General features: G+C 37.5%; 1 protein-coding gene across 4 annotated transcripts in view; it reads right to left on the bottom strand.

Annotated features, from left to right (window-relative positions):
• Window positions 1-13,014, bottom strand: part of UTRN (utrophin) — a 344,112-nt gene that overhangs the window by 277,857 nt on the left and 53,241 nt on the right. For all 4 annotated transcript variants that reach the window (XR_004749455.1, XM_035321865.1, XM_035321866.1 and 1 more), the window contains exons 12-19: window positions 12,042-12,161; window positions 11,156-11,257; window positions 7,774-7,881; window positions 7,039-7,218; window positions 5,993-6,162; window positions 4,703-4,826; window positions 2,913-3,000; window positions 191-426 (exon numbers count right to left, since the gene is read on the bottom strand). Coding sequence is in view for 3 of the 4 variants with exons in the window: in XM_035321865.1 (XP_035177756.1) it covers window positions 191-426; window positions 2,913-3,000; window positions 4,703-4,826; window positions 5,993-6,162; window positions 7,039-7,218; window positions 7,774-7,881; window positions 11,156-11,257; window positions 12,042-12,161 (1,128 nt within the window). In the remaining variant the exon portion in view is untranslated. The remainder of the gene's footprint in view (window positions 1-190; window positions 427-2,912; window positions 3,001-4,702; window positions 4,827-5,992; window positions 6,163-7,038; window positions 7,219-7,773; window positions 7,882-11,155; window positions 11,258-12,041; window positions 12,162-13,014) is intronic.

Here is a 13,014-nt window from a genome sequence, read left to right as displayed (position 1 = left end):
CTGCAAAAGCTGCTCTACATTACTAGGGCAACAATGTAAAGTACTCCTGTGACACAGGTACCAAAATCTTCCAGTCAAATCTGGTGCCCTGAAGGCTCTTGGGAAATTTAAGTTACCTTATTGATTATGCTAATCTCCTCTGGGGTATCCTGTGCTTCCAATCAACAATAACAAGTTTTGCCAGACTTACCTGACACAAATCTTTCAGGACTGCTGAGGGATGGGATGCTGAAGAAGCATTGTTTTTAAGCCAACCATCCTTTTCAGCTACAGTCTTCTCAAGCTCATTCAGTTCCTTAAAATAAGCATTTATATCTTCCTGGTACTTTATCTTTCTGGCCAGTTCTTCCAGATGTTGTACCACTTCTTTCCACCCCGACAATATTTTCTCCATCACATTTTTTAAATCCGTTGCAGGAAGTCCCTCTAAACAGATAATATAAATTATTGTTAGATTAACTGCGACACATTTTGATTAACGAAGTTTTAACCATTCTTCTCTTCAGACACAGGTACACAGTTGCACTAATATGCAAAATGCTTTGCTTGCAAGTCAGCCATCCCTAAAAACTGTACTTATTACTAATGGTGGTTTGGCTTTTTATTTCCACATTAATGGTTAAAATGAAAAATGAAATGTTCCACTTTGTCTTCTCTTTTGACAGCTGTTTAGTTTTTAACAATGTACTGACTCTCAACAATCATGACTCTCTTCATCATGATGATTTGTGTCTACACGTTGATGGAAGATTTAAATAAGCTTTTTTTTTTTCCTCTCTACAGAGGAAAATGGAAGCTGCAACTGGGAAAGCAGCGATAAATTCATTGAAAAGGTAAATGGAAATCCAGCAGCATCTGCCTGGGAGAGAGAGAGGGAACAGCGGCTGACAATGTCACATTGCATGCAGACGTGATTAATAACTAGGTAACATGAATAGCTACAAAAGCAGCATGACAAAACACAAGGTTATTTCCCATTCACAATGACTACCCCAAGCACTTGCTACACCACCTTTCTGGTGAATCAATTCACTACGTGAGGACGCAGCACCTTAAGTGAAGTCTTCCCACCCACACCACTCACTGCTCCATTTCCTCGAGTGCCAAAAGTAACTGGCAAATTTGCTGATATGTGAAAAAATATCAGTGCAATGTGTGTTCAACGATACATTCTCGCCACTGTAAGTTTCTGATACAGATCCTGTTTCAAGGTACCACTTCTTTTTATAAGGCTTATTTGGATCATGTGAACTTACCAGCACTGTCATTTAGACTGGAGTGTAAGCAAGAGATTCACACAGAAGGGTCCATTTTCTGTACTAGTTTAGTTTAAGTGGAGCCCAGTATTTTGTTCTGGGGCAGCCAGCCAGCTTCTCCATGGGCACTTGAAGGCTCTGCTGCATAGACCCTCCCCTGCGCTTCACACACTGCCCATACACACGGAAGCACAGCAGCTGCAGCCAGCCATGTAACAGGAGCGTGCACGCAGTGATCGCTCACGGTGCTATGGCAGGGCCTGAGCATGCCACAAACGGATGTATACACATGTACTCCTGTGCTGGGCATTATTCCACACGTGCACAGCTGAGCTTGGTTTTGGAGAGAAGGGCTGTCATTCTGAGTTGGACAAAACATACTAGCAGACCCTAGCAAAGCAGGGGTTTACATTGGTTACTGATTCCTTATTTTCTAGAGATGCCTAACTTTACGGCAGCAAACATTAGGAAGCAGTTTCTGCATCTTATTTTTTGGTGATGCAAGCCATTTTTTTCAACTATGCATTTCTCAGTATGATCAACAAATACTCATTATATAACCAGGATTGATAGATCAAGCTGAGGGGGACAGATACAGCTGAGGGAGAAAAAAAAAAAAAAAAAGAAAAGAAAAGAAAAAGAGGTGGACAGGTGGGAAGTCTGAAGACTAGGAACAGTCACAAGTTTTTAATAACTCAAACTTCAGGTCAAATCAGTGGCTTTGAGAGCAACCTTTAGAGCAACAGCAACCTCGGTAAAAAGATTTCACCTGTATTAAACAAGGAGGGAAGGACTCAAAATGCTTAGCAGATTGCAGCATCCTAAGCAAAGGGAGTGGCTGGAAAAAAAGTGTGGCAGTTGGAAACTCCAATGGAAACCAGTATGCAAGACAGCGATACCATCCTTACACCTGTCTGAATGCTACCAGCTACAGGAAGTTCACCAGAAGTCAAATGCACAGCAGATCTAAAAGGCTGTTTCTAGATGATCTAAACACCTCTTTTGTGAAGAAAGTCACTTTCTGCTGATGAAATTTTGTCATATTATGAAACAAAATTTTGGCAAGGCTTAAAGATTCAGCTTTCACTGATGTTTCCAGGGATAAGTGTTTTAACTGACAATCACTTTCTCAAGCATGTAGGCTTCTCTCTTGCCTTTGAACCATAAATTGTGACTATCATGAAGACATCCTGACAGTTTGCACAAAAAAATAGCAAAAACTATGAATAAGACGACATACACAGATTCACTCAACTTAAATTTCGGTTCAAGATTTCCACTTCCAGGTTGTTACATTTTAAAATCTTACACTTATTTTTTCCACATGATTTAAAATAGAGTCCTTTCCCCAAAAGCATATGACTGCAATCTTAAGAAATTATTTCTATTTCAATAAAGATAAGCCTTACAAGATTGCAGGCAAACACACATACATTAATAAAACCATTTTGCTTTTCTATAAGCTTCGTTAGTAATTTATGTGTTTTGTTTCTATTAAGAGTAACAATGATGAATGTCTCGGAAGGAAAGAAAGTGGAAGGAGAGAGAAGGAATAACTGCAGTGCTTAACTGGAGATAATAAGCATATACATCAGTACTATTTCTCAGCAATTTGTCTGATTAAATCACAGAACAAAAACATTTCAAGTCTCTTACCTTTTCCCATTTGATCCAAAAGAACATGTCCACTTCGTTTGAGTTCATCTAACTTTTGGCTTTTTTCAGCCCTTTCTTTTTCTATCACCTACAAATTGAACCCAAAAGAATATTTTCAGAGTGTCATTTTTCTTGACTTTTTTTTTTTTTTTTTTTTGGGAAACACAGAAAAGAAGTTAGATCTCACAAGCAGCAAGTATACAAAAAGACTAATGCAAAGACACCAGAAACAAAATATTGTTAGAAAGGTTGACGATCCCGCTAGGTATTGGGACCCCAGCTATAACATGACACTTGCGATCAAAAAGATTTATTTGATGTGAACCAGTGGATAAAAGATTTTAATATTCCTTTTGCCCCTACACTGTCTACTGAGATTTCCATCAGAAACTAACAACAGCCTATTACCTAGAATTTAAGCTAGCAAAAACTACAGCAGACTAGTACTCCAGTATTCCAATCTACGAAGCTCTAAAGCTTCACTCTCCCTCATGATAAAGATTCAGTGAGGAAAATTCTCTGTGGCTACCAAGATTTTTTTTTAAAGGAACACATCTCTCCCTCAAGACATACATATCAGTGTATGACCCTGTGTGAGCCAAGAGGCAGAACATATCCAGACAGGAAAAGGTTCCTTTGCCATAAGGCCATAATTTCAGTGTCCTTTGAGACTGCAAAAAAATCAATCCAAATTAAAATCCTTTAGAAACAAATGTCCGAAGTTATCTCTCTGGTTTAGACTTCCTACCATATTTTTGAAAGAAGCACTCATTCATTTGCACAGTTGGGATGCACAAAGATTGTCCCACCCCCTCAAAGTCCAATCATTTAAAAACAGGGTTATTCATGAGAACCTGGTGTTCGTCTTGGAGCCTATTTTATAAAGGGCTACAAACATCCATAAAGGTACATAAATAAACCATCGAGTGGATTTTGTTGTTTTTTGTTTCCAGCAGTACTATCATTCCAATCATTCCTACTGGCACCATTTTGCACTAGCGCACTGAGAAGGAGTCTCCTTATAGATATTTTTAAGTATTAGGAGTTGGACTCGATGATCCTTATGGGATCCTTCCAACTCAGGATATTCTATGTTTCTATGATTCTATTGTCTTTGATTTCAAAGGCAGGTTTCCTGCTGAAGCTCCACTAAGCTTTCATTAACAAGGTATGCTCAAAGAACAGGGAAGGCAAGAATATATTCCTGAAATACAAGGAACAGAAAACAAAATAGTTATCTCATGGCTTCCGCAAGGTAGAATTCTGTGTTCTGTCTTGCAGGTCACATGAGTTTAACTATCATTATTTTCTCTGAAATTAACAGACCAAGCAACAATGCGTCCAAATACTGAACACAGCCTTGGACCCTAGGTGGCAAAGGGTGTGTGCAGTGTCACAGGATGATTCAAGGGATCTCTTAAGCAGCACACAGACACATCTCTGCCAAAATTATAAGCGTGGCGTCAGTCAAGTCCATCTCCAACTGTGAAACATGAAGCCAAAATATGCTGCTTTGTAGAAAAGATAATAATCCTGAAGACGTTCATTTACACAATTCCAAAGGATAGTTACATGTGCTTTTAAAAATTCCTGTGGATTGTGTGACCCAACACCAACAACAGGCTGTGTTCAGCTGGTCAGATTTCTATGTCTGTCCAGTTCAGGAACTATTCAACAAAGAGACTTAATCCCCGTGAAGCATGTGGATCTGCCCACATATCCAGCTGACAGCCAGCCTAAAGAAACAAAATATATTTTTCACTGGAAAACCCTCTATCTTCCCATTTTACCTTTAACTTTTCTTTCAAGTTTGAAGTCTCTCTCATCTTCTTGTACTCTTTGATGTCTGTGGCCTGAATGGCAGCTTTTGATTTCGAAATCCAGTTCAACAGCTCAGCACTTTCAGCGTCAAACCTGGTTTAAAAGGTTGGACAATATTTTTATTTTTTTTTTTGTCATTTTTCTCTATTCACTGTCTTAAAAATCAGAAGTCTTAAACTTCAGCACTTTCTAGATTTTGTAAAAGTCTGCAATGCTATTTAGGCTGAAGAAAATGCTAGCAGCTTAAGTACACATGATAACGAGTACAGAAAAACCTTCCTGAATGTTTAGCTGACTGAAGATTAGCTTATCATTTAAGATTTTTTGCAACAGCTGGACTTTTCTAGATTCACATGACTTTCTCATGCCTAAAACTAAGCTACAACTCACCACCGTGAAAAAAACAAACTCCCAGACTAACCAATACTGTACACAATTTTAGAGATAAACAGAGCAGACATACTATGTGGACTATTCAGACCATACTACAATTATATGACTTAACAAAATGGAAATCCTCATGTGGAACAACAGCCTGCCAACAGATGCAGAAGCTACTGTTAACCACTCAAAGATTTGTTTCTTGTTTTTTGTGGGGTTTTTTTGGTGGGAAAGCCTGCAAAATTCAAGTTACTGGTCATTTGTTCGTTTCAACGTAAGTAATCAGAATCAGATGAAAGTTTAGCCTAATTTACCTGACTCTGTCCTTAATACAGTTTGAACTCTTGGCTCTTCATGCAGCCCTCTATCATCTCCCTAGAAAACCTGCCAAAGGTTTAAACTAGTGACATATCAGATAAATGTTTGTTTTCTCAGGCAAACAGTAAAATAATGACTACACAGTATTTACCTTCTTCTTTTTTTCCAAAACAATTCCTTTCCACAGAGACCAGAAATAAATAACAAATCAAAATACTTGGTCCTTTCATAACATGTATCTCAACATGTGAAGATTGTTTCTTTCCAAAAGAAAGGAAATATAATTAATTCTATCTTTCAGCAAAGGAAATGAGATACAAGGAACCAAAGACCTGCTTTTCTTAAAAAAATTCCTTTGAAATTGATGGAGGCTGCAGGCTTTCTGTTTTTCTTAAACAACGGTGTACCTAACAGCCCCTCCCCACTCCCCAAACCCAATTGCACAACTGCAACTTAAATATTCTTTACTAGGATAAAAGGAGATTCAAAACCCAAGACTAATGGAAAATGAGCTTGTGTTATCGAGTAAGCATAGGAAAATGGCAGTGACGTATACTTACTTTTTCTTTGCTTCACTGTCCCCTGGGATTTGCCTTTTCTTTGGGGGGGGTGGTGGAGGTGATTCCTGCCTGGATCGTCTAACCACTACCGGGTCCTTCAAAGACATGGTTTCTGCAGGAGTCTTCTGTGAAATCTGTGACATCCCTACGCTTCCTACAGCTTGAGTTACCTACACAAAATGATTTAGCAAAAAGGGTTAAATACCTTTTCTAACACAAACTGTAACTTGTTCTTGTTTTGTTCCTTTTATTCATCAGTCATAAAAGCCCTTTCATTCGCTCCTACAAATGATCATCCCTAGCCTTCAGAAAGCACATTTATCATGGATGCCAAAGCACTCCAAAGAAAAACAGTATTCTTCTCATTTTACAGATGGGAACCAAGCACCAAAATTCTCAGTTCAACTAGAATTTCATGCCAGAAAAAGTGAATTTCAATCAACAAAATACACTACGTATTCTCTTTCATAATTGCTTGGTTCACCCAGCAATTCTCCCAGAAGCCAATGGAAGTTCTATCTAAATGAAATATTAGCAAGCACTCAAAATACTGAAATAAAAACTTTACAGTCCAGCTTGGCTATCATCCTTGCATGTCACAACAATCTTTTCAACAGGTGAGAAGTTGTACTCAGAGCATAAATACTTGTATGACTCCTATTTTTTTTTTTTTTAATCTATTCTGTGTTTGGGGTTTTGTCTTTATTTTCTTTTAGTGTGAGATTTAATCCAGTCCCTGTGCTCTCGTAATGTCTAAAAGTATTTGCATTGATCAATAATACATGTTGAACCTGCTTTACTCATCAGAAAAAATGAAGCTTAATCTGTGTGAGAAAGAAGTAACAGTATTAGTCAGGTTAACAACTTGTTTTGAAAGTCAAAAAACCCAGACAGCTTTTTCTGCAGATAAAATCAGCCCCACGTTTAACGGAACTCACCTGCCTCTAGCCAGGTGCCAAGAACTTGCCTGGGCACTTTTGCGTACAGTATCAGTGAGGTTTGTATACACCTAAATAGCTAAGAAGTGACAGAGCATAGGTAAGTACCTGGTTAGAGTAATCCTCTAGCTTCTGAACCAAGCTGTCCCACCTCTGAGTTAGTTCTTCTTGATCATGGTCGATTTTATCAGATGCTCTGCTGTTGCCAAGGATTTGGGCCACATCCTGACCTAGCTCATTCAGCTGGTCTAGTGTTTGTCGTTTCATACCCATGTCCTCTTTCAAAATCTGAAGTTAAAAGAAAACATTAAAAGACGACTTCAAGTATTCTGCCACCTCTAGCTTTTCATTCCAAGAGGAAATGTACTACCTGAGCCAGATGCATCATAGGTTTCAAAACAGTTCTCTTGTTTAACAAAGCACTAACAGACACTTAAGAAAAACACGTCCCTGAGAAAGCTACTAGAGCAATCTGCTGTATCTCTTGAGTTCCATTAACAAATGATTAGTTTAGGTACAAGCTGTACCAATGTATTTAAACAAAAACAGAACAAAACAAAAGAAAAAAAACCACCCACACCTTGGAAAAACCAGCTGTCTGGTGGACTGCATGAAACTACAAACCCTGTAAAATGCCCAGGATGGCTGTTCCGAAATAAGTCACATCAGCCTAGCATTGTTGTACACAGCTTTTTAAAATAAGTGATAGTATCTGACGAGGACAGAATATAAACCTGGCTTCAAATATATAGTTCTTTCACAGCTCCTGCTGAAGTCAGACTCAACGTGCCCTTCACTTAGGCTCTCAGATTTGACAGGATAGATAAGGACAACAATACTCACTGCTAGTTTTCGAACATTCACACTCAGGTCGGTTTGATCTTTGAAGTTGCTTGTCTGGACCTTACTTAAGGCCTCTTCTTTCTCAGTCAACCAAGCTTTCAATAAGCACTGCAGATTAAACAGAAAATGGTCCAAGAACATACCAAGTTTGTCATACAATTGACAATTCCTTCTTTAAGTTCTTTGCATTCCAAACACTGCTCTGAAATCCTTACGTGCAGGAATTTCAGCTGGCATTAACCAAATACTACATAAAGGGGAACAAAAAATATCAGAACAGAGAACTACGTAATACTTTTCAGCAAAACCATTTCTCAGTATATTAGAGTGCCCACCCCCCAGGCTATTCATATAGACCAGATATGCACCACAAAGCAGACCTAGGATTTATAAATTATATTGGAATTAAATGTAGCAAAACTGCATGCATGCTTCCTTTCATTCCCCACCCTTCTTCCTCTGTGATTCAAAACCAGCCATTACAAACAGTTTCTCACAGAAGCTACATTGTTCATTCAGAGCTCTTTTAGTTCAGACAGTGGGCCACAGACTCACCCTGTTTATTTTACCTTTTTCTAACTGCAAAATAGCTTTAAACACTATCTCATTAACTCCTGAAAGCTGGAGTGGTCTGCTCATCAAGTTTTTAACTTTTTTTCTAGGAAATCTGTCCTGGATCTTGCTCTAGTCACACAGCACTCCTATGGAAACTGCAGCGGTCTCCAGCAGCAGGAAGGATTTTATGTATTTCGTATTATGTTGCTGCACATTGCTGCTGCGGCACAGCTATCTCCATAGACTGCAATACCCATCTAGCTTTTTTCTCAGTCAAGCTCAGTTGCACACTGCTACCCCTCTGTGTTTAAAAATAAAATAATACAACAAGGCAGATCTTTTTGTTCGCTGAACAACACACTTTACAACAGTCACTGGCTCCTCAGTCTAGCTGCATACTTTTGGCATTGACCCAGGACGGACTACAGCAAGTTCTGGGCCAAAGGGTTAAGGCAGTTTTCATTGCCAATGTAAACCAATGTGCAAAATGTACAGACAGCAAATATGATAGTGGTGGAAATGCCATAAGGCTGGAAGAACAAAGTTCTAACACCACATACTCTTTGGGAAGAATCAAGCTGGCAGCCCAGCCAACTGACTTTATGCATAATAGAGGAGTTTAAAAATCCTTCAACATATACAATTAATTTCTGCTAAATCAGCAGTCAATGATAACTCTCCCCAGGAAACTGAAACATAATTATCACAGTGCTAAGAAATATCTGGCACCGATTGAGGAATTTGTTTCCTGAGTGGTAAGAATTGTGTTGACTTGGCAATGTGGTTTCCAAAAAACCTTCCAGGCAGCCACAAAAAGGCTGATGCATCGCTGCTGCTCATCTCTCCATCTGGTTGGAGAAATGGAAAAATGACAGTACCTAAATGTTTTAGGTACTTTTCTGTTATCAAACCGTTTGCACTAAAGTTTTTAATCGGTTTCACGTTGTAATTTTTGTAGGTCACTTGATAATTCTTGAGGACAGGTATCTGTAATTCAAACCTGGTAGTAATAAAAGCACTACTGGGAGTTGAACAAGTAATGCAAACATAGGCTGATCTAAAACACCTAAAATGAACATCTATTTCCTTATTACTTGTTATCTGACATTCTACATTAAACAAACATTGATGAAGGTTTTTCCATTTTTTCAGAGCAACTTAATTTTTAAAAAAAAATGAAAGCCAAGCAACTCCAATGTAAGATGATACTCATAACAGTTTTATAATAGCCAACGAGTGGTCATTTTTCCCTAGACAAAAGTGAGGGTGGAAGAGGCCTGAAACATGTTCAAATAGGGTCATCAAAGCTAAGAGCTCCTGTAGTTTGTACCTTGACATACAGAGTAATGCTTTCTTGGAATTCTTTATTTCTCAGTTCAGAGTCTTACCTTGCTCAAGAGTTGTCGGAGAAAAATGTGCTAACGTTCTATATGTACATATGTAACGGCAGAATTTTAAAGTAAGAAATACATGTTAATAGATACGTGGTATTGAATAAACCAGAATCTGAACCTTGCATCCATATTAACAAGGTCGCATGAGCTGCAAGTTTGGCTTAGCAATATACTGCAGATAGATATGGGGAGGGTCAGGGAGAAACACATAAGAAACCCAAAACGTACAGACAAAACATCTGTCAAAGAAACCAGGCTGTAAGTGATAACAAGAAATACATCAGCACTGTTCTACTTCTTTTAAGTGCCTAAACACTCTGTGCACTGCAGAGTTTAAACAACGGTTTACAGTTATAAATACCATATAAGAAAACAAAACAATTTAAGAAAACCTTCAAAGGAAAAGCCATGAAATATTTTAAAGCTTAGTCACAGAACAGGCCCTGGCCGTAGGTATGCAAAACTGAGTAACGCAGATGACAGCATGTAGTTGCTACCATTTTTTTCAGATGCCATTGCCTAATTCATATTTGAGTGGCATATTCAAGGTCCACCCAAAACATGCAAGATCAAAGCAAGAGAAAACACACAATGCCATCTTCTTAACAATTCAACTGCTTGCCTAAACTCAGCAAAATTAGATGAGCTGAATGCTTCACCATAGTGACCAAATATTTTATGTTACTGATTTTGTAAATTGCTTGGTTGATTGCAAAATTGTGTACATGTATCCATGTTGGAAACACTGGTGCCTTAGCTAGGAAATTTTCTGCAATTATTAAACCACCAAATACTTGGTAATTCATTGCCATCAGGGATATTCCTGCTTCTTGGGCATTTTGCTGATTTTTCACTGATCTTAAACCCAATAAAATCAGTTTGTTATTGTAAAGTTGTCTCCTGAAAACTGGAGACCAAATATAAATCAGACAGAAGTCCTTCAATTATTTAACTACTTATCAAGAAGACAGGAATATTTATGAGAAGCTATCCCCCATAAATTTTCTAAAGCAAGATGCTCATACTTGCATCCTCATACTTCTCCATTAAATTCACCAAGAAAGGTCACAGAGTTCATTATGTATGAATTTGACATTCAAAGTACAATAATTCTTGTTTTGTAATGTAATAAATCTCGTGGAATTCATTGACATTGATGAATATAAGGCAACAGAACTTTCAAAAGGATGATGTCCACAAGAACATTAAATATCTACCTTGGAAATTATTTTATAAGGAGGCATAAATTTTCTTGCCTAAACTTAAGTAAATAATTTTCTTAGGCTGCACAACTTCTTCAAGAAATGCTAGGAACCCAAACAATAACTGAAATTCTCGTTCTTTACAGCTATTTTCTTAGAGCTGTTAAACACTACTAAGAGTTAAAAAAATAAAATAAAAATCTATAACTGTGAGTAACCAGAGTTACTAACCTGCTCTTCTAGAAGCTCCTTCCATAAAAGCTGAATTTCTTGCAACTTGACTCGTCGTTCCTCAGTCCATCGACAAACTGCTGTCCACCGCTCACCCAGCCTCTACAAAAGCAGGAGATATCATGAATATTCACAAGCCTCACAAAGAGGATCAAAAACTATATATACAAGAGCAAAATTTCTACTTCACAGTAACCTCTTTCTATATTGTAATTACCTTGTTGCCATTAACTGCTGTTGTTGTATTGTACAAAGCTTGAGGTTAAAACTATCAAGAGCATTCACCTATGGCCTTATCTCTACACTCGCTGAACTCAGGCAACTATTTCAACTGATTTCAAAAGGAGTAATGGAAGTAGCATGAATTCCATTACAATAAATCCTACGTTCTATGCTCCTTATGATTTACTCAGGTTGCAGCCCAAGTCCAAAAAGAAAACAGGAAAACAATTCACACAATATCCCCTCAATTAATTCTGTTCCTGTATTTAAATATTTTTCAACCAGATTTTAATTTCCTAATGAGAATTACCTATTTGAAATTAAAAAGTTGTATTGTGTATCTTCCCATTTTAGTGAAATTGCTGAGAAGATATGCTGCAAAAGTGCTTAAGTCACTGCAGATGCAAGCAGCTTGACTCACCAGGAATTGAGCTTGAAAGTCAAATAACTTTTGCAGGTTTTATCCTGAGCAAGTTCAATAATTATTTGCATTAATATTACATTTTAAAATATATTACTTTAAATTGCTTTCTAAGACAAAGTGTCTTTAAACACAAAAAACGTTGATTAACAATTATATGCAAAGATTTTAAGTGCCTGCTATTACAGTTTTGGATTTTCTTGTTTGTTTTTGTTTTTTAAAAAGAGGGCTCTAACATTTTACCTGCAATTGTTCCTCCAGAATAGCTGTTGCACTTTCCCCACTGCTTTCATCAACAATGACGACCATGTGTGTTAGGGAGTTTACCTTCACTTGTTCTGTCTCTAGGTCACTTTGCAAGCTCTAGAAAAACACATCAACTGTTACAAACTTTGAACACATATCAAATTGCTATTTTGCCCACAGTGACTAAAACAAGTGTGGCAAAGCACTACAGATTCAACACTTAAGCAAATATTTTTACCACTGGGAATCACTGCACAGTCTAAACAATCAAAGATTGGTATAAAAGAACCTTAAACCATTTTTTTTAAGTACTGGAAAACATAAAAAAAAATATAATGTATACACCATTCTTAATTAGGAAAATCATATGACAACTGCACTAACTCTCTATATGTCTATGGCTATGGATAAAACAAGCATTCCGTAAAAGAAGTTGCTTTTATTAAGCAAGTATCATAAAGCATGCCAAACAGGTAAGAATCACTATGAACATTTAAGAGTTGACATTTCTCAAAACCTAAATATCACAGACAATAGTCAAAAACTGATACCTAGCAACTGCAAAAAACATACAGTTCCAATTAGCTTAAAATACATCTGTACATTTAAATATTCATACAACTTCTGGCAGAACAGATTACATGGTTAAAGCCTACCTCCAAAATAACTCTGCAACATCAATATGCCCTTAAACTACTGTAAATACCACTTTTTATCCCAGAAAATCCTAAACTACTTTATGAACAACAGGCCTCAAGCTCCCCAGCCTTTGAAGACAAAGCAAAAAATGCAAGTGTGGGACAAGAAATTACACAGACTAAGAATACTTAGCAGTTCTTGCCCTGTGAGGTATGTCTCAAGCATGGACAGAAGGTCAAACCTCAGCAATGACTACAAGAAACAAAGCTGCAACCATGACTAATATTAAAAGGCCATCTTTCTCCTTCAAAATCACTCTAGGCTAGAAAAG

The sequence above is a fragment of the Oxyura jamaicensis genome, chromosome 3 (genome assembly GCF_011077185.1).
Source record: "Oxyura jamaicensis isolate SHBP4307 breed ruddy duck chromosome 3, BPBGC_Ojam_1.0, whole genome shotgun sequence".
Lineage (NCBI taxonomy): Eukaryota > Metazoa > Chordata > Aves > Anseriformes > Anatidae > Oxyura > Oxyura jamaicensis.
This window is presented reverse-complemented; position numbering and strand designations above follow the sequence as displayed.